The following is a 22,757-nucleotide window of genomic DNA, read 5'->3' on the forward strand; positions in this document are numbered from 1 at the left end:
TATTCTGTATTTTATGTATTTTCTATATGTTTATCCTCTTTTTTTCTTCATATGTATATATTAGAAATCTGTGAAGTGTATGCGGACAGCAGGAACCCTGAGGAAGCGGAATATTTGTACCGCAAAACATGTCAGCACATTATGCACTCATATACTTCATACACTATTGATGTCGTTGTATGTATAATGTCTATATGGGCCCTATGTCTTTCTATGGCCCTGTGTGTAATAAGGTTTTCTACATGATTTTGGATATTGAATAAATACATTTTTGTACTTTTTTAACAAGGTTTTTGAATTGCTATTATATTTCAATTGGGAGTTACCATTTAAAAGCCCATCCAGTGTGGGGTAAGATTACCCTTTCTACCCCTCTCTTTTCTGCCTTTATACATGCATATAGGGCTGGTTTCTCCCAAATCATTATGACTTCTTACACCTTTTTATCATAACAAATAGACCAACTACTCATTGTAGTTTGGATGATTCTGCATTTATTCTGTAATCTAACCTTGTGCTCCTCTGTAATATGCCGATGCAATGCACTTGAACTTCTCTTGTCCAGCTGTGTCCCATCTTAAGAAAAAAAAGGACAATATTAATTAATACAATGTAAGAAAAATTTGTGTTAATAAAAGGGTAACAAGAAAATACCACCTTTTGGTTTTGAGTGGCTTGAATTGAAACCCTATCATTAAAAATGGTAAAATCTACCTGCAGCATCCACAGGTAATAAATCTATATTACTGGGGGACTCTCTATTAATTTCCTTAAAGCCCCTTTCACACTTACACGACCTAAATGTCGCATGATTTTACTGCAATTTTGACGCAATTTTGACTGGACTTGAAGCAATGCCTATGTCTAGTGCAGGGACAACTTTGAAGTCATTGCGACTTGAAGTTGCACAGATATAAATGATACTCATTGGAAATCATGGAGTAGGACTTGTCATGTGACTATGCAGTCCAAAGTCACACAAGTATGAAAGGGGCCTTAAGCTTAAGCCCACTATGATTTTTTAAAACTGTCTAATTTACAATTTTCTTCTTTGCAAATGTGGCAACAGTACTCCCCATGTGATTGGCTGAATATTATTCTAATGGTCTGCACAGATAATATTAGTTTATGCATAAAGGCATGGTGGGGCAGGAGCTTTTACAATACTGAGAGTGATCAAGTGACATGAGGCCCCCCCACTCTGTAGTCAATTTAGGAAAAGGGTTCGGCAATGCCTACATTGATACATCTAGAAAAGAAGCAGATAAGTGTTGCAATAACTTTTCCTAAAATCCCTGACCTGCAGGGGACTATTTCTTCTCATCAAGACTTCACTTTAAACAACCTTTGTGTATGGGCCCCAACAGTTTTACAGCAGCGGGCACCAAAGCTAAATATCTCCCTGTAATCTCTGTAAATGAACCCGTCTACCAGCATGAAACTGTCCTGGTGCTTGTGTCAAAGTCTTTACAGGAACTACCATTATTTTCTGTTCAGCTTGGTCAATTGCAGACCGTACATGCTTTAGTTAAAAGGCACAGATTACAGACAGGAGAATAATGGGCAAGCAGGGTGGGGAGAAGCTATTTTAGAGCAGTTCCTAAAGCCGTTTTTGTGTTTAATAAAAGTCAGCAGCTACAAAAAGTGTTGCTGCTGACTTTGCATAAACACACACTCACCTGTCCCACGGTCCAGCGATGCGGCCGGGGGGAGCCTCGGTTCTCTCCCTCTTCTCCCAGCATGTCTAGTGTGGGTACCCGGTTTTGACAGCTTGCGGCTTCACAGCCGGGTGCGCACTGCATATGCGCGAGTCGAACTGCGCGTCATGAATGGACGGGCAATCTTTTGGGACCTGTGACGTGTCCCAGAAGATTGCAGGGAGGGAGGGGGAAAGAAGAACTCTAGGCAGCTCGAGCGGAAGTGGGAGCAGGTACCTGTTAAATCTAGGTACCCGCTACCTCCCAAAAAAAAATGACATGCCAAATGTGGCATGTCAGGGAATCAGGAGGCCTTAAAGCGGAAGTTCCATTTTTGGGTGGAACTCCGCTTTAAAGTGGACCTTTTAGTAACTTTACAAGTCTCTGTAAATAAATTCCTGACCAGCCAAATATATTCAGCAGTTGTGTGAGCTTTCCGAAAAACAGAAAATTTTATCATTAGATTGTATCTAAATCTTAATTTTGGTGTGGTGAGGGAGAAGAATGCCTGTCGGGTTTTTATTGCAGTCTGTATAGTACTTGAAAGGGAAATTCCTCCTCTCTATTTGCTCTGGAGTTCACTGCCACCGGGACTAAAGGGTCGATTCACTAAGAGTTAAATATTGGCAAATAAAATGCAGTGAAATACTGCATGCGGTAAATCAGTTGTGAAAGTTCAGTTCACTAAGAATTTACTGTTAAATACCAAATGCGGGATTTTTTTGATTTGACGGTAATTACCGCATTATTTAATACGGTAATTTATCGCATTGAACTGGTTGCTAATGAGCAGACCAGGATTTGTCAAAAAAAAAGCCCGACCCCCAGGCTGTTCTTTGGCAAATAGCTGGTTTCTAAAGGTCCGTACACACTTGACGAAAATCTGACGAAATATACTCCGATTTTTCTCTGTCTTCTCAGCGTTCATTACCGTTTTTAGTTGACAGTGCATAAATGTTCATGAAATTTCTCGTCCGATTTTTCTTTTTTTTGGCAAATTTGTTCCTAGACTTGCGGGTTGTCAGCAACTTCAGATCATGCGCAGTCTTTCGTATCCGATTTTTCACGGACGTACTGCATACACATTAAACGAAAATCGGTCGTCTGGGGACGGACGAAAACAATTTTGGTGTTTGTCCCTCCGTTTTTTTTCGTTGAAAATGTCGGCATCGGCTGCTGAAAGTTGTGTACACACTAGGCGAAAATCGGAGGATTTTACCTCGGACAGGAATTTTCGGCAGATTTTCTACTAGTGTGTACCCCACTTAAGCAACAGCCCAGGAAGCCGGCCGCCGCGCCCTTAACAACTGGTGACTCAGCTGTAAGGGGGCTTCCCCGCTAACAGCTGATTGTAAAAAACAAAAAGCCAACAATTAAAAAGCCTCGCGCCAAGATTAAAAAAGAAAAGAACGGCTTGGGTTCCCCCTCAAAATCCATACCAGACCCTTGTCTGGGCCCTCCTGAACCATACCAGCAGGGGTGCTTTCAGGGCTCAGCTTCCATCCCAAAGCACCTTTTCCCCATGTTGATGGGGACAAGGGCCTCATCCCCACAACTGTGGACGGACTTTCACAAGGGGGCCCCCAGATCCCGCCCCCCCCCCATGTGAATGAGTATGGTACCCATTCTCCAAAAAATATGTCAAAAAGTAAGAAAAACCCAGAGACAGTTTTTTTTACAAATCCTTTATTAAAAAAAAAAAAAAAAAAAAAAAAAAAAGAAATGTTCCCCGATGTAAATCCATTGTCGATCACGACACCGTGCACGGCCAGAACTGAAAAACAAACAAAAAAAAGAGCTCCGCTCCTGAGGACCTCTGGCTGCTGAATACCTCCTTCACTGTTTCACAGTTATTATATAGGTAAGGGCGGAGCCATCTGGTCACGTCACCTGGTGGCACCACCCCTTTCGTGATGTCACGGACCGTTGCATGCTGGGTCAATATGTCATGAGGGGGCAGGGCCACCAGGTGACGTCACCAGGTGGCCCTGCCCTTACCTATATAAGAACTGTCAAACAGAGAAGGAGGCATTTGCCGGCCAGCCATCCTCGAGAGCAGAGCTCTTATTTTTTTTGTTTGTTTTTCAGTTCTGGTGGTGCACGGGCGTCGTGATTGACGATGGATTTACATCGGGGAACACTGTCTTTTTTATTTTTTAATAAAGGATTTGTAAAAAACTGTCTCTGGGTTTTTCTTACTTTTTGACACTTTTTTTGGAGAATGGGTACCATACTCATTCACATGGGGGGGGGGGGGATCTGGGGGCCCCTTGTGAAAGCCCGGCCACGGTTGCCACTTAAAGGATTTGTTAAAAACTGTCTCTGGGTTTTTCTTACTTTTTGACACTATTTTGGAGAATGTACCCCATACTCATTCACATGGGGGGCGGGATCTGGGGTCCCCCTTGTTAAAGGGAGCTATCAGATTCCAATAAGCCCCTTGCCCGCAGACCCCTACAACCACCGACCATGGTTGTGGGGATGGGGCCCTTATCCCTATCAACATGGGAAGAAGATGCTTTGGGGTGGGGGGGGGTAGAGCCCTCCCTGCCCCAAAGCACCCACACCCTCACGTTGAGGGCATGTGGCCTGGTATAGTTGGTGGGGGGCACTCTCTCATCCTCCACCCTTTCCTGACCTGCCAGAATGCATGCTCGAATAAGGGTCTGGCATGGATTTTGGTGGGGACCCCACACGGTAAAGCGTGGAATAGACTGAGGGCCTGGAATGGACTGAGGGGGGGGGGATGCTGTTTTTTTCTCGTACTTTTTAATTGTCGGCTTTTTTTTCCTACAATCAGCTGTTAGTGGGGAAGCCAGCTGACGAGTCATTGGTTGTTAAAGACTCGCTACTTACCGGCCCGCTACTTAGCAACCAGCTATTTGCCAAAGAACAGCCTCAAAGCCGCCAGGCTGTTTTTGACAAATACCACATGTGATACCACTAGCAATACCCTGGTGGTAATCATTGCATGCCTTTTTAATTCTCTGGCCGTCTGTGAATTGTGAATTGGACTTAAAAGCTTTTTTTGGGATATTTACCGGCAAATTTTTTTCCTGGTAAATGCCGCATAATCGTTATTTTTTTAATTTTTTTGAATTGGACTTAATTTACTATCCAAACCTAATTAGAGGGAACATCTATCCTAGAGGGAATTTCTCTAACTCTGGAGAGATTTTCTTTTAGTTAACATTGTGTCTACAGGACGGTAAGAGCAGAGAAATCTTCCCAATAGGACACTGATAGGTTTGGCTTTAGATATACTTTAAATACAGTTCTTGAGCTTCAGTCCTCTCCCCCGCTATAAGACTGTACTTTTTACAGTGTTTATAAGGTATGCTGTGCACAGTAAGAAATTCTTAGAATAAATGAATGTGCACAGTAAGTGCTCTGAAATGTTTAAAATCTGACTTACATCTGGAGGTTAAATGGTACACCCAAGATTTCAAACCGCTCAATTTCAAAATCAACACCAATTGTTGCTTTGTAGTCACGGTCAAAGGCATTCTTGCAAAACCTGCAGTAGGGAACAATCACAATCATTGTCTTGTAGGTACAGTAAAATCTAAAGAACTCTGAATGTCATTTTGTCACACTGGAACAAAAAATAAAAATATACACACTTTCATTGGATACAAATGTTTCAAAGCAAAGCACATAAAACATAAAAAAGTATAGTGAAGTATAACTAAAGACAAAACTTTTTCTTTAGTTTTGGATAGAGTGGAGAAAGACTGGAACATTTAAAATGAAAGTAAAAGAAAATCCCAAACTTGGCCTGTCCCTAGAAAAGCAATAGAGGGGAAATCTTCAATGGGGACACTAGTTCTGGTGACCTGGAGGTCCCCAAGATATTCCCGTAATTTGCAGGGATTTCCTCTCACTTCCTGTTTTGGCTATGGGACAGGAAGTGAAGGGAAATCTTTCCAATGGGTAGAAGAAGGCAAATATTACCCTTAAAGGGGTTGTAACCATCCCTGCTTAGTCTATCCAAAATGAAAAAAAAAAAAGTTTTGACTATAGTCCTACCTTAACCACTTTACCCCCAGCCCTATTTCGGAAACTTTTTGTTCACAAGTTAAAACCAGTATTTTTTCCTAGAAAACTACTTAGAACCCCCAAACATTATATATATTTTTTTAGCAAAGACTCTGGAGAATAAAATGTCGGTCATTGCAAAATTTTTTGTCACGCGGTATTTGCGCAGCGGTCTTTAAAACGCCATTTTTTTGGAAAAAATTTGAAAAATCACATTTCACTGCATTTAAAAAATACTAAACAGTAAAGTTAGCCCATTTTTTTTGTATATTGTGAAAGATGATGTCACGCCGAGTAAATAGATACCAAACATGTTACGGTTTAAAATTGCGCCCCCCCGTGGGATGGCGACAAACTACGGTCAATAGAGATCTCAATCTGCGACGCTTTAAATTTATTTAACGGTTACCAGTTTAGAGTTAGAGTGTAGCTCTTTTTTTTTAATTATTGCCCACGCTCTGGCGATCGCGGCGATACCTCACATGTGTGGTTTGAACAGCGATTTCATTTGCGGCTCGACTTGCGTATACGTTTTTTTTTGTGCGCGAGCTAACGGTGACGGGGACGGCTAAATTTTTTTTTTTTTTTTTTTTCCTATTTATTTTTTCTTTTTTTTTAAACTTTATTACAGGTTTTTAAAAAAAAAAAAAATCTGATCACTTTTATTGCTGTCACAAGCAATGTAAACATCCCTGGTGACAGCAATATGTCGTGACAGGTACTCTTTATGGAGGGATCGAGGGTCTAAAAGACCCTAGACCCCTCCACTACACTTCCCTGTATGCAAAACGCCGAAAACTGCATTTTTGCATACAGCCGTTTTTCAAATCTGCCGCCTTTTGCAGCACAGTAACCCGGACGTGACGTCATGGACGCCGCCTCCGGGTTACGTCATCGGAGACCCGATCGATGCCGTTTCCGGCATTCATCGGGACTCCATCCAGCCGGCGGACGTGCCGGCTGGGTGCTCGGGGCTCCCGGTGGGACGGTAGCCCCGAGCAAAGCCGCGGAAGGCGGCGGGAGGGGGGGGACGTCCCCTCCCGCCCCCCCGGGTAACGATCGAGCGGCTCCCGAGCCGCATCGATCGTTACCGACGGAAAGCCGACCGTCGGCTTCAAACAACGGTACCGGGATGATGCCTCTAGCTAGAGGCATCATCCCGGTATAACCACTCAAAGTCAGCCGACGTAGAGGTTACGTGACTGGTAGTAAAGTGGTTAAGAAAGAAACAAAGAAAACAAATCAATGAACAGAATGCAGTATCCTAAACCAAGCAATTCAAATTGATACTTCACTGATTATACCACAATGTACTATAATCTAATTAGATTCAATGGTATACTGAACATTAATACCACCATTGCTCTATGTATTGCCTGTTTAATCACTTGCTGACTGCCCTATAGCAGTTTTACTGCTACAGGAAGGAAGCTCTTCACAGGATCACACACACACACACACATATATATATATATATGTGTATATATATATATATATGTGATCCCGCACTTCCGCCACAGGCGCACCACCAGAACTCTGATTATTAAAAGCAGAAGCCGACCTGCGGGTGCCGGACACCAGATGTCCGCGGGCACCCGCTGATCATCGGGCAGAGACTCAGAATGGAGCTCTGCCTATGTAAACAAAGCAGAGTTTCATTTCTAAAAGGAGGGAAGGGATGGATTCTGTGTGTGTGACTCAAATCCATCTCTTTACCCTAGTAAAACCAGCACTCATAGTAAACACAAACACTGGCTAGGCACACATTTAACCCTTTGATCACCCTAGATGTTTAACCCCTTCCCAGCCAGTGTCATTAGTACAGTGACAGTGCATATTTTTTACATTGATCCCTGTATTAGTGTCACTGGTTGCCGCAAAATGTCAAAAGTGTCAACTAGTGTCCGATTGACCGCCGCAATATCGCAGTCCCACTATAAGTCGTTGATTGCTGCTCTTACTAGTATAAAAAAAAAAATAAATAAAAATTCCAGTATATATCCCATAGTTTGTATAACGTTCTTGTAAACCAATCAATATACGCTTATTGAGAATTTTTTTATCCCAAAAACTTGTAGCAGAATACACATTGGCCTAAATTTATGAAGAAATTTGATTTTTAAATTTATTTGTTTATTTATTTATTTATTTATTTATGTTTGTATATGTTTATTGAAGAAAGTAAAAAATATTGTTTTTTTTTTTTTCAATATTGTCCATCTTTTTTGTTTATAGTGCAAAAAATAAAAAACGCAGTGGTGATCAAATACCACCAAAATAAAGCTCTATTTCTGGGAAGAAAATTACTATTATTAAAATTAATTTTATTTTGGTACAGCGCTGCATGACCGCAAAATTATCAGTTAAAGTAACGCAGTGTCATATCGCAAAAAATGGCCTGGTCAGTGGTCATAAAGGGGGGTAAATCTTCCAGAAGTTGAGGTTAACTCTGGACACAAAAGCTCATTTAGATAGGTTCCTCAATAGCTACAGTGCTAATCATAACTGTGATGTACATAGCCTGTGCGGAGAGCAATGCGAACCCACAACAGGAGGGGGCGGAGAAAGGACCATTCACCCTGCCCAAGGAGAGAGAACAGCAATACGGCTCTGCGTTACTTCAACTGATAATTTTACGGTCATGCAACGCTGTACCCAAATAAAATGTATGTAATTTTCTTCCCAGAAAGAGAGCTTTCTTTTGGTGGTATTTGATCACGACTGCGTTTTTTATTTTTTGCGCTATAAACAAAAAAATTAAAAACGACAACTCTGAAAAAAACAATCAATTTTTTTTACTTTATGCTATAAATCATTCACAATAAAAAATTTAAAAAAATTAAAAATCAACATTTTTCATCATTTTCGGCTAATATGTATTCTGCTACATATTTTTGCTATTAATTAATATTAATAATAATTAATATTATTGTAAATTGATTGGTTTGCGCAAAAGTTATCGCGTCTACAAACTAGGGGAAAGATTTATTCCATTTTTATTTAATTCTTTTTTTTTACTAGTAATGGCAGTGATCAGCGATTTATAGCTGGATTGCCGCGGACAGATCGGACACCTAACTGACAGCTTTGACACTTTTGGGGGGACCAGTGTCATTACTACAGTAATCAGTGCTAAAAATATGCACTGCTACTGTACTAATGACACTGGCAGGGAAGGGGTTAACACCAGGGGCGATCAAAGGGTTAAATGTGCCTTTAGGGTGTGCTTTCTAACTAAAAGTAAATCTCCTGCATTCAGGTTTTATGCTTTAGGAGAAGGAAGTGTAACTTATACTTCGTTAGTGGCGCCTAGAGTCTTGCTGCCCTCTCAGTACCATGGGTATCCATAAGAACTAGAAAGGTAATGAAAACAAGAGAAGGACGCACCGACCTAGTGCAATACTATTAAACATTTATTGAAAGGTAAAAAAAGGTATCATACTCACAAACGCATGTAATCAATACGCATGTCAAAACACTGTATGGACAGATATCCTTCAGGACATGGGCTGTTCCAATACTGCAAGGAGGCCAGATGGTATCTATACAGGTTAGACTGACACGTTTCGAGGGAGAACCCTCTTCCTCAGAGCCAAAAATGTATAATACCTTTTCTATCTTCCAATAAATGTTTAGTGGTATTGCGTTGGTGCGCCCTTCTCTTGTTTTTGTTACCTTTCTGGTGCTTTCTAACTGTGTGGGGGATAGACTTGCTGAATAACCACAGAGACCTGTGTTCCTAAATAAGAGGAACACAGGGTCCCTGTGTTTATTACTGACAGAACAGCAGTCTGTCGTGTTTACAATGGCAGACCGCCGTTCTGTCTGCACAGGGAGCGATCGCAGGTGTCCGCCGGACGTTGTGGCCGCCGGACCTGCTAATCTCTGAAGATGTCAGCGTGCTGACAAAACGCGTAAGTGGAACGCACATAGCGGCATCACGTGACTGAACTTTGGAACGCAAACCAGAAAAGGTACCTGCAGTACCGCGTTCCAGCCCCAGTTCATACATACCGTGACGGCCACGCAGATTTTTTATGTGATTTTATCAAGATTTTACCTTATTTTTATGCTACATTAATTGTACATATCGGAGGATTAAATAAACGTTTTACTAAGGATCACTACACTATATGGAGCATACTTTCTTTACATGACCACACGGGAGGAACCAACAGCTATTAAGCCGGCAGACACAGGCCAGTCCAGCTGAACTGGATCCGCTCCATTACGCCCCCACTAGCGGTCCCGCAAATCGACCTACAGTTATGTCGTTTCGCAGGACAGAGCTGACCTGCTGCAGTATATGTACTGCCAGGGGTCAGCAAATGGTTCAAAAACAAACATCAAAATAGGAGATAATGATTGCAAGTGAAGAATACATACAATTTTATAGAAAATGCATACTTGTCTTTGTGAATGTAAAAAAAAAAAAAAACTGGTTCACTGGGAATTTTTATTTTGTTTGTGTCACTTTAAAAATCACAAATATCCAAATTAACTAATTAACCTTTATACTGGTATATGGCTATTTGATTTCTCAAATTTTAGAAAACGATTTTTAGTTCAAGGCTGCTCCACAAACTTACATATATATTGACCTGGGAAACAACCCATTAGTTTAATTACTCTACTTAATACTACCCCAAATCATAGACACAAGAAATCTCTCCTCCACATTCTAAATGCAGCCAGTGTCCAGTGTTGATTTAGGTTTATATTCTGGGTTACCATCTACACCAAAAATTGGAAAATAATGTATTTCAAACCATGATTTTGTTCTTGATCTGCTTTATGCACAAAATGATACAGATTAAAAAAAAAACATAAAGAAATTGTAGCGTACCTGTTGATCAGGCTGGTTTTCCCTACATATAGGTCTCCCACCATTACAACTTTAGCCATTTTCAACCTGTAAAATACCACAATTAATACAATTTCTAGTAATTACTGTACACCATCCAAAAGAATCATAGCAATCAATTAAAACAGGGGTGTCCAAACCTGCATGCCACGGGCTGCGTGTAGCCCAAGGCAGCTATAAATGTGGCTCAACACAAAATCGTAAATTTACATAAAAATTTTGATTTTTGGGGGGAATTTTTTGTAAAATTGCATTTACACGCATGTGTTTAGCGAACACATGTGGCCAAAAGAAAATCTGACATTATCTCTTTATTGGATTTTTTAAGTTTTATATTCCTAAAGAAAAATCCTCCACTTTTCACAGTCACGCCTTAATAATATCATCAGCTTTCGGGAGCACCTCTATTTGTGAGCAAATATTTTTACGGATGAAGCACACAAAGTGCAAAATTAGCACCAAAATATCTAATGAGCACCTTGAGAATTCATTAAAGCGGAGTTCCGGCCACAAAATCGACATAATCGACTTTGTGGCCATCCGCTTGCTTTTCTTCACCTGAAAAGGATAGTTAGGATTTTTTTTTTTTTTACTTACCTTGTAATTGTAGAAAGAAATACTCACCTTTCTTGAACTTCCTCCCTCGGCGGCCGCGGCCCGCGCCATCACTTCCGGTTTGCAATGATTCCTGGGAGCTGAACGTCATCGCTCCCAGGAATCAATGCGACGCCACCGGCCCCGCTCGTCACTTCCGGTGCGGCACCACATTCCCTGCTAAACAGCTTCTGGGCATGCCCAGAAGCTGTGGAGGAATGCGGCGCCGCACCGGAAGTGACGAGAGGGGCCGGTGCAGACGCATTCTGGGAGAAGAAGACACGGAAGAGGACACGGAAGAGGACACAGAAGAGGACGCGCTGGCTTCAGCTGCCCACAACAGAGATGGCAATGCTGGAGAAGAAATTTTAAAAGTGAGTATTTCTTCTTGCAGGTAAGTGCGGACCGGGACAGATCAGAGGCTAGCCATTGTGGAATGTACTAGCCCTGACTGTCCCGGGGGTATTTTCATTGAAAATATTTTTTTGTGGCCGGAAATCCACTTTAAGAATTGCTACTACATCCATCGAACGAGATATTGATGTGTTAGTTTATCAAAAACAGTTTTAAATATCACACTAGTTTTATGTTGCCCTCTTACTTTTATAATAAAAAAATACAAAAAAAATTAAGTTTTATTCTTCAGATAGGTACATTATCTATATCAGTGATCATTAACTTCTGATCTGCCTGGGCTGGGTTTTTCTGCTCATCAGCAATCCTTATTGTTAGTATACTTTATGTGTGGCCCAAAAAAATTCCTCTTCTTCCAATGTGGCCCAGGAAAGTCAAAAGATTGGACACCCCTGATTGAAACATAAAATGATTGCTGAAAAACACGTAAAAAGAAATGTAGAGCTAAATCTGCTGGCAGGAGAGGAAAATACAAAATATTTATATGCAGGATTACAGATACAGTACCTGATAAAAAAAAGTTACATTATATTTTTAAATGCATTCAATAAACCCACCATTTATATATACTGTATATATATATATATATATATATATATGTATACACACACACACACACTATATTGTAAAAAGTATGGGGACGTCTGCCTTTACATGCACATGGATTTTAATGGCATCCCAGTCCTATTCCGTAGGGTTCAATATTGACTTGGCCCACACTTTGCAGCTATAACAGCTTCAACTCTTCTGGGAAGGCTGTCCACAAGGTTTAGGAGTGTGTCTATGGGAATGTTTGACCATTCTTACAGAAGTGCATTTGGGAGGTCCGGCACTGATGTTGGCGAGAAGGTCTGGCTCACAGTCTCCACTCTAATTCATTCCAAAGGTGTTCTGTCAGGTTGAGGTTAGGACTTTGTACAGGTCAGTTAAGTTCCTCCACCCCAAACTCCCTCATTCATGTCTTTATGGACCTTGCTTTGTGCACTGGTCTAAATCATTTAGTGGGGGGGGGGGTAGGGATTATGGTGTTTTTCAGGGGTTGGGCTTGGCCCCTTAGTTCCAGTAAAGGGAACTTCTAAGGCATTAGCATACCAAGACATTTCATGCTCCTGACTTTGTAGGAACAGTTTGGGGATGGCCCTTTCTGTTCCGACATGACTGTGCACCAGAGCACAAAGCAAGGTCCATAAAGACATGGATGAGCAAGCTTGGGGTGGAGGAACTTGACTGGTCTGCACAGAGTACTGACTTCAACCCGATAGAAAACCTTTGGGATGAATTAGAGCAGAGACTGCGAGCCAGGCCTTCTCGTCCAACATCAGTGCCTGACCTCACAAATGCACTTCTGGGAGAATGGTCAAACCTTCCCATAGAAACACTTCTAAACCTTGTGGACAGCCTTCCCAGAAGACTTTAAGCTGTTATAGCTGCAAAGGGTGGGCCAAGTCAATAGTGAACCCTATGAACTAGGACTGGGATGCCACTAAAATTCATGTGCGTGTAAAGGCAGGCATCCCCATACTTTTCACAATATAGTGTGTATATATATATATATATATATATAGATTTAAGTGAAATTGTTTAAATTTGGCCCAAAGTGTCAAAATTTTGTGTGGCCACCATTATTTTTCAGCACTGCCCTAACCCTCTTGGGCATGGAGTTCACCAGAGCTTCACAGGTTGCCACTGAATTCCTCTTCCACTCCTCCATGATGACATCACGGAGCTGGTGGATGTTAGAGACCTTGCGCTCCTCCACCTTCCGTTTGAGGATGCCCCTCAGATGCCAATAGGGTTTAAGTCTGGAGACATGCTTGGCCAGTCAATCACCTTTTCCCTCAGCTTCTTTAGCAAGGCAGTGGTCGTCTTGGAGGTGTGTTTGGGGTGGTTATGTTGGAATACTGCCCTGCGGCCCAGTCTCCGAAGGGAGGGGATCATGCTCTGCTTCAGTATGTCACAGTACATTCATGGTTCCCTCAATGAACTGTAGCTCCCCAGTGCCGGCAGCCCCAGACAATGACACTCCCACCACCATGCTTGACTGTAGGCAAGACACAATTGTTTTTTTACTCCTCACCTGGTTTCCGCCACACACGCTTGACACCATCTGAACCAAATAAGTTTATCTTGGTCTCATCAGACCACAAGACATGGTTTCAGTAATCCATTTCCTTAGTCTGCTTGTCTTCAGTAAACTGGTTGCGGGCTTTCTTGTGCATCATCTTTAGAAGAGGCTTCCTTCTGGGACAACAGCCATGCAGCCCAATTTGATGCAGTGTACGGCGTATGGTTTGAGCACTGACAGGCTGACCCCCCCCTTCAACCTCTGCAGCAATACTGGCAGCACTCATATATATATTTCCCAAAGACAACCTCTGGATATGACGCTGAGCAAGTGCACTCAACTTCTTTGGTCGACCATGGCAAGGCCTGTTCTGAGTAGAACCTGTCCTGTTAAACCGCTGTATGGTCTTGGCAACCGTGCTGCAGCTCAGTTTCCGGGTCCTGGCAATCTTCTTATAGCCTAGGCCACACTTACAGAGCAACTTTGCCAAGAAGTGCCATGTTGAACTGAGTAACCAGTATGAGAGAGTGAGAGCGATATCAAATTTAACACATTCACACCTGAGACCTTGTAACACTAACGAGTCGCATTATACTGGGGGATGGAAAGTGGCTAATTGGGGCCAATTTGGACATATTCACTTAGGGGTGTATTCACTTTTGTTGCCAGCGGTTTAGAGACGTTAATGTGTGTTGAGTTATTTTGAGGGGACAGCAAATTTACAGTTATACAAGCTGTACACTCACTACTTTACATTGTAGCAAAGTGTAATTTCTTCAGTGTTGTCACATGAAAAGATATAATAAAATATTTACAAAAATGTGAGGGGTGTACTCACTTTTGTGACATACTGTATATAAGTCACAAGACGAAGTATCAGGATTTTTATATTGCACTGCATATTTGCCAGCCATGTGACATTTACTACTTTTCTGCATACTTTTAATATTAACAGGACTTGTATATCAAGTATAGTGTAGGTTGATAGGTCCTCTGCAGAATTGTGATTTTCTGATTAGCAAAAATCCTCATCTTCTCAGTTACACCTGAACCTTAACCACTTAAGCCCCGGAAGATTTTACCCCCTTCCTGACCAGGGGGTATTATTTGCGATTCGGCACTGCGTGACTTTAACGGACAATTGCGTGGTCGTGCGACGCTGTACCTAAACGAATTTGAGGTCCTTTTTTTCCCACAAACAGAGCTTTCTTTTGGTGGTATTTGATCACCTGTGCGATTTTTTGATCATGCGCTATAAACAAAAAAAGAGCGTCAATTTTGCAAAAATAGCAATATTTTTCACATTTTTTATATGAAATTCCCCCCAAAAAAATGTAAAAATCAAAATTTTTTAACATTTTCGGCCAATTTGTTTTATGCTACATATGTTTGGTAAAAAAAAATCGCAAAAAGCGTATTTTGATTGGTTTGCGCAAAAGTTATCGCGTTTACTAACAAAGGGAAAGATTTTTGTAATTTTTTTTGTTTTTTTTTTTAACGCGTAATGGCGGCGATCTGCGATTTTTTTTGCGGGACTGCGACATTGCGGCGGACAGATCGGATCCTTGACTGACATTTTTGCCACTTTTGGGGTTACCAGTGACATTTCTACAGTAATCAGTGCTATACATATGCACTGTTACTGTAAAATTACACTGGCAGTGAAGGGGTTAACTTTTTTTTAGAGGGAGGGGCTGTGTGTGTCCCTAGGGGCGTGATTCTAACTGTGATTGGCTGTGGCTTGGGCTGTAGGAACAATGATCAACGGTCCTACATAGTAGAACCGTGTGATCATTGTTTCTACACAGGGGAGAATGACAGGCCGCTTGTTTACACTAGCCGCCTGACTTTCTCCCTCTGCAGCAGCGATCGCAGAGTGACCGGCGGACATCGGGTCCGCCGGTCACACGCGCGGGGGGGTCCGTGACCATGCGGAAGCGGGAGCGCGCCTCCGGGGGCGCGCGCTCGCTCCCTAGAGCCTCACAGGCTAGCGACGTAGATCTACGTCCCTTTGCCTGTGAGGGGCTGACTGCCGATGTAAATCGTCGTTAGGCAGTCGGCAAGTGGTTAAGGCACAGCGTTAGAATAAACCTGTGGCATATAATATTAATGACCGCAAATTCAGACTTAAAGCGGTATTGAACTCACTGCACAGCATATTTAGCACATTATAACAAACTAACTTGTCAAACAAAGCCCAGATTACATTACTGCTGAGGCTGGGAGAGGCACTTATGACAGAAGAGACCACTAGGGAACAAGATTGGAGGTATTGCCCACTGTGACCTGCAAGATTCCTTGTTTCTAAAGGTTAAAGGGTGAAACCTGATCACTCAATATCGGCAACCAAATTATGGCCCTGGTTTCTTCATTTAAAAAAATCCCCCAGTGTAAATATCAATTTATATAGCAACTATTATATTTATTTATTTATTATTTATTTTTTTGGAGGGAGTGGGTACCTAGTTTTGACAGGTACCCATTTCCAATTCCCCTAGGTGATCCGCCAGTCTCCTCCTCCCTCCCTGCCCGCAGCCTGATGGGACCTGTGATGTTTGTGCATTTACAAAGGACATTGTGGCTCACGCATGCGATGAAGGACCAAGGAAGGATCAGTCTGGGTGAGGACCGCTCTGAATCCTTGGAAAGGTAGGTCTCTGTTTAATAGAAGTCAGCTGCTGACTTTTAATTTTGGCACATATGACTGAAGATCCTCTTTAAATACCCTTCCTGGTTAATCTATACACCCAGTTTTGGTACTGGGACCTTGGTAATCCTGAAAGTAGTGGAGATCCTAAGAATCCTGAAAAACCTAAAATGGATTCCATGTGTACTGGAGATCCTAGGAGATCTGGAAATCCTAGAAGACCCCGGCATGGATCCAGGGCCGGTGCTAGACTGTTTTACGCCCTAGGCAAGATCAGCTACTTGTGCCCCTCCCAAAAAAAATAAAAATAAAAAGGGAAGGGGTTAAAAACTGCTCTATGTCATATCCAGTGACCCTGATCTGATGGTTCCTCCATGTAATGCTGTCATACCCAGGGATCCCAATGTTCCTCTATGTCATTCCCGGAGACCCTGATGTTTTTCCATGTCACACCTGGGGACCCTGATGTTCCTCCATGTCACACCTGGGGACCCTGATGTTCCTCTATGTCACACCTGGGGACCCTGATGCTCCTCCATGTCATTCCTGGAGACCCTGATGTTTTTCCATGTCACACCTGGGGACCCTGATGTTCCTCCATGTCACACCTGGGGACCTCAATCCCCCATGGCACACCCAGGGATCCCAATTCCTCATGGCACACCTGGTGACCCCCAAACCCCTGTTACACTTGTGACCCCTCTCCCCCATGTCACACCTGGTGACTCCGATTCCCCATGGCATACCTGGTGACCGCAATTCTCTTTTACACCAGGGATACTCCATGTCACACCCAGGGACCCTGATTCCCTGTTCTGGGGACACTTACTGGGCAGTATAAAGAGAGTGGCCTGCACTCTGCCCTCCTTCACCATGATCTTGCTTATTCCTTCTCCCAGGATGCTCCTCTCCTGGACCACAGTGCTCACCACAGCTCCAACTGGCTATTGGTGGAGGGAGAAGCAGCAGTCAGAGAGCTCCGCACCTCCTTCATCACCAACATCCTCAGACCATTCCATTGCCTCGTCGCTTCTGCTCCAGTAAAGGTGCCGCCCTCCAGTGCCAAGCTCCGGCTCAGGTGCAGCTCTCCTCCACTCCCTGCTTAATACCGACCCAGGGAAATGAACGGCTGCCCACCAGCTCAGATTAGAGATTCACTTCCTGCCCAGGGATTAGGCTGCTCAGCTCCAGACAAAGAGGATCATTATACAGTTAGCACTCCGGTGGGCTCCTTTCCTGCCCCTTGGGGCTCCCCCAACAATGGTGGAAAGCCAGGGCCTGCTAGTTCTGCCACTGCCCCAAACACCTGGCATCTTCCTCTGTCCCTTCTTCCTCCCCCACTGCCGCCCCTTTCCTCAGCTCACTCGACTCATTCATGACGGAGAGTGAGTGCTGACTAGTGGCTGCGCCCCTAGATGGCAATGCGCCCTAGGCGGCTGCCTAGTTTGCCTAGTGGAAGCACCGGCCCTGCATGGATCATATGAGCACTAGATGTTCTAGGAATTCTTGATATCCTGGATGAACCATCAGGAATCCTCTGACTACTAGAGCTTCTATGAGTTCTGGAAATCCTGGAAGATCTGGCAGGGATCCTGTGATTACTGGAGGTCCTGTGAGATCTGGAAATCCTGGCATAACCATCAGGGACTCTGTGAATAGTGGAGGTCCTAGGAATTGTGGAATCCAGGAAGACCTGGCAGGAATCCTGTGATTACTGGAGGTCCTATGAGATTTGGAAATCCTTGAATAACCATCAGGGATCTTGTGAGTACTGGAGCTTCTAGTAGTTCTGGAAAACCTGGCAGGGATCCTGTACTGGAGGTCCTAAAAAATCTGTAAATCTTGGAAAACCCATCAGGGTTTCTGTGAATACTGGAGTGGCTAGGAGATCAGGAATCCACGAAGGCCTGGCAGGAATCCTGTGAGTACTGGAGGTCCTAGGAGATCTGGAAATCCTGGAATAACCATCAGGGACCCTATGAATACTGGAGGTCCTAGGCGTTCTGTATTCTAGGAAGACCTGGCAGGGATACTGTGATTACTGGAGGTCCTATGAGATCTGGAAATCCTGGAATAACTATCAGGGATCCCGTGAATACTGAAGGTCTTAGATGTTCTGGAATCCAGGAAGACCTGACAGGGATCCTGTGATTACTGGAGGTCTGAGGACAGTGATGGCGAACCTTGGCACCCCAGATGTTTTGGAACTGCATATCCCATGATGCTCATGCACTCTACAGTATAGTTGAGCATCATGGGAAATGTAGTTCTAAAAACATTTGGAGTGCCAAGGTTTGCCATCACTGTCCTAGGAGATCTGGAAATCCTCGAATAACTATCAGGGATTCTTTGAGTACTGGAGGTCCTAGGAGATCTGAAAATCCTGGAATAACCATCAAGATTTCTGTGTATACTGGAGTTGCTATGAGTTCTGGAATCGAGGAACGCTTAGCAGGAATCTTGCGATTACTGAAGGTCCTAGGAGATCTGGAAAGCCTGGAATAGCTATCAGGAATCCTGTGAGTACTGGAGGTCCTATGAGTTCTGGAATCCTGGAAGACCCAGCAAAGATATTGTGAGCACTGATGCTTCTAATAGTTCTGGAAAACCTGGGAGACCTGGCGGGGATCCTGTGAGTACTTTAGGCCCTAAGTGTCATGGAGATTCTGAAAGACCTGGCAGGAGCCCTTTGGGGCAGAGGGACACCTTTTTTTGGGGGGGGGGGGGTTGGCACAAGATCTTTAATTTAAACTGGGAAACATATTTATTCATCATTAATATAATCAATAAATGATAAACATCTTTATAAAGAACCTCAATATTTATGTAAACATTATCCCAAGTAAATGACCAGTATGGCAGTAATTACCCCAAAAACCAATCTTCTTCCATACAAAAAAAAAACACCATTTACAAATATATTGCAGATGTGAAAATAGTTTATGTAGTGATATAGAGCCTGTAAACATTGAGAGACAATTGTGCTCAGGGAACATGAGATCCAAGTGATCATTGTTGATCATTTGCTCACGAAGCTTTGGTTTTAAACACACACACAAAAGCCTCCTGTATTGTTAGTCAAAGAATATGTCTGAAGTTAAATTCCCTGCTCCTGGTCATCTATTCATCTACTGCATTAAATTAAGATGTGATTGCTGTACACACATAAATGTAGCACTAAGGACTTAGAAAGCCATTTCTGTTACCATGGGAAGTGTATGAATGTGTCAAAGTACATGTTTGCATTGCAGGATCCTCAGATAAAGCAATCATTATTTTGCTACATAAACCTGCTGCTTCAAGACAGCTATAAATGTCACTAAGCCATCAATTAAAAATGAGTAAGAGAGTTACCATAGATTACGATTTATGTAACCTTGTCTTATTAGGGCCATGTCACACAAGTCATCCTGTTCTTGGGGGGAACTTGTCACCAACAGTATTGCTAAGAGACCATCTACCTTCTCCTATGGCTTTCGTCCCTCTCTGGCAAGATGTCCCTTTGTCACTATTCCCTTAGTAGAGAGCGAGATTGAACAACGTCCTTGGACAAAGAGTTTTAGGCTAGGTTTACACTTGCAATTTGGGGGGGACAGTAAAAACACATGGTTGAGATTGCACGAACTACTTTTGAAGTCGCCGCAACTCAGGTCGTGGCAGTGGAAACGGGCCGAATTGAAAATCAATGGGTTTTGACTTGCTGTGCGACTTGACATGTGTCAAGTCGCACAGCAAGTCGCAATAGTGGAAACGAAGCCTTAATGATATAGATTTGTTTTAAGGTTACAATAAGCCTACATGGTAAATAACGGGAGCACAAGAAAAATACAGTATGTGTTCTCCATGTCCAAACTCACCCAAAGGGTCCCGCATGGCGCTGCTGGCATGCGTTCTTCACCTGATCATCGAAATTTGTTCTGTAATGCAGGCAAGCTTCAGGTGTGTAACACTGCAATGTAAAACAATACGTATTCACTTCAGATGCTCCTGTACTCCAAGTACCTTAAATCCCAAACAAAAGAAGAGACATCTAAATAAATGGCTGCCCGGTGTTTTCAGGAATGGAACAGGTTTGTATATCTCCCAGCTGTTCCTCATGTAAAGGAACCGTCCCTTTTTTGTAACCAAATCCTTTGGTTCATGATACCTCTACAAATGTCACCTTGTGTAGATATCTGTATGTATTATTTACCTAACAGATTTGAGACGTGACTCAGAGACATGTGGCACCACGTCCAAAAAATACATTACAAAAGAAAGGAAGGATGAGTAGGACTTTAAATGTAGGCACTGGTAATCCCATAAGGAAACACAAGTACTCAACAGATAAAAAATATGAAATGTATTATGACAACATGATATAAAATATTAAAACCATATCATATGGAAAAAATATATATGGTAAATACAGTGCAGTATCTCCCAGGATGAGGTGGGTATATAGCACAAGAACCTGTTACATGCCCGTATCCAGCTAAGATCTGCTATAAAGGAACACAGAATCTGCGATGATCTTTTGGATATCCAGGAATCTCAAGCATCAAAAGCCAAAGGACCACTACACGTTTCGCTTACAGCTTCCTCAGGACTGACTCCAAGGGGGAAACAAAGGGAGTACATGAAACACCCGGACCAGCACAGTGGCATGAGGAAAGGTCACACGCACATCCGTACCAAAGGGGAATGTGTACACCAAATACTCTATAGCCAAAACAGCAGGAGTCCTGTCCTAGGGCCATACAAACTTTGCAAAGTAGCCACAAATGGCAGATGGGTTTCAATCCCACATGTAGTGGGTGGTTACAAGGTCGTCGTCCCCAATCTCGGGAGTCCCCCGTGTCACAACTTCTCTCTTCTGGAATATGGAGCTACTGCTCCTACTTGTGCCGATCCTTGCTGTGAGATACCCCTCCATCCCTCTAGTTCCTCTTGTTTTGAATTGTATTGTAACTGTATTGTCTTCCCTCACATTGTAAAGCGCTGCGCAAACTGTTGGCGCTATATAAATCCTGTATAATAATAATAATCCGCAGCGATCCATTGGGTTATGATACTTGAGATTCCTGTTTGGCCCCAATATCCAAAAGATCATGGCAGATTCTATGTTCCTTTATAGCAGATCTTAGCTTGATATGGGCATGTAACAGGTTCTTGTGCTATATACCCACCTCGTCTGGGGAGATACTGTACTGTATTTATCATATATATTGTTTCCATATGATATGATTTTAATATTTTTTATCATGGTGTCATAATAAATTTCATATTTTTTATCTGTTGAGTACTTGTGTTTCCTTATGGGATTACCAGTGTCTACCTTTAAAAAGGCCTACTGATCCTTCCATTTCTTTTGGGATGTAATATTTACCTGCCAACCTTGTTCACAGCACTAAACATTTTATTCACGCTTCTGATGATTGCATTATTTCCTTTTCTACACATAATGTGTTGAAAAAAGTCTCCATTGGGATTTACATAGAAGGTAAAATGTTTTTGTTTAGTTTTAGATAGAGTGGAGGAGTGGATAGGGATTAGGACACCTGTCAGGTTTTTATTGCTGTTTGTGTCCCTCTGTTAGGTAAATGTATCCTCTCTATTTGTCTTGGTGACAGTTATCACCAAAAGGAAAAAAAAAAATCCTAAATTTTGATTGGTCCTCAGAAAAGGAATAGAGGGGAAATCTTCCATGGGGACACTACTTTTGGTGACCAGGGATTCCCTCATGTTGGTAGGGATTTCCTCTTACTTCTTATTGTAGCTATGGGACATGAAGTGAAGATAATTCCACCCCCTCACCCCATGCAGGTGGGACACAGATGGCAATTAAAGCAGTAGTATACTCCAAAAAAAAAAAAAACCCTGCAAGACAAAGGCATAATGAGCTAGTATGCATTGTATACTATCTCATTATGAAAAACTTACCTTAAAACGAAGCCCCAACACGGACCCCCGGACACCGCTGTGGGAGCGGACATGATCCCTCTGCATCTCTTCCGGGTTCGGCGCTGTGAGTGGCCGGATCCGCGATGACGTCACCCCGCGAATTCGCGCGGGGGATTAACTTTCCGGCAACTTCCCGGCAAGGAACTCTGAAGGTCCGCCAGACCTTCCGAGCGCATGCGCCGCTAGCGTCAGCGGCTGCATGCAGTGCAAATATCTCCTAAACAGTGCAGGTTTAGGAGATATTTATTGTACCTACAAGTAAGCCTTATTATAGGCTTACCTGTAGTTAAAAGTCACAAAAATCGATATACAGTACTACTGCTTTAAAGGGTTAAAATTAGGGATCAACCGATTATCGGCAAAGCCGATATATCAAGGGGTGATCTGCTCTTTCCCTGATATATTGGAGACCTGGGCATCCTACCTGCACGGCCGCCGAAGACCCGATCAAAGCTGCATTCGGCTCTGATCGGGTCTCCATGTAAAAAAAACGAA

The 22,757-nt window shown here is 42.8% G+C and overlaps 1 protein-coding gene across 1 annotated transcript in view; it reads right to left on the reverse strand.

Annotated features, from left to right (window-relative positions):
- The window catches only part of RAB36 (RAB36, member RAS oncogene family), a 42,710-nt gene that overhangs the window by 17,843 nt on the left and 2,110 nt on the right, over positions 1 to 22,757 (reverse strand). Inside the window, exons 2-5 of the mRNA XM_082243570.1 lie at positions 20,177 to 20,268; positions 10,582 to 10,647; positions 5,113 to 5,214; positions 512 to 576 (exon numbers count right to left, since the gene is read on the reverse strand). Coding sequence (XP_082099696.1) covers positions 512 to 576; positions 5,113 to 5,214; positions 10,582 to 10,647; positions 20,177 to 20,268 — 325 coding nt within the window. The remainder of the gene's footprint in view (positions 1 to 511; positions 577 to 5,112; positions 5,215 to 10,581; positions 10,648 to 20,176; positions 20,269 to 22,757) is intronic.

This window comes from Pelophylax lessonae, assembly GCF_965119305.1.
Source record: "Pelophylax lessonae genome assembly, chromosome: 1".
NCBI lineage: Eukaryota > Metazoa > Chordata > Amphibia > Anura > Ranidae > Pelophylax > Pelophylax lessonae.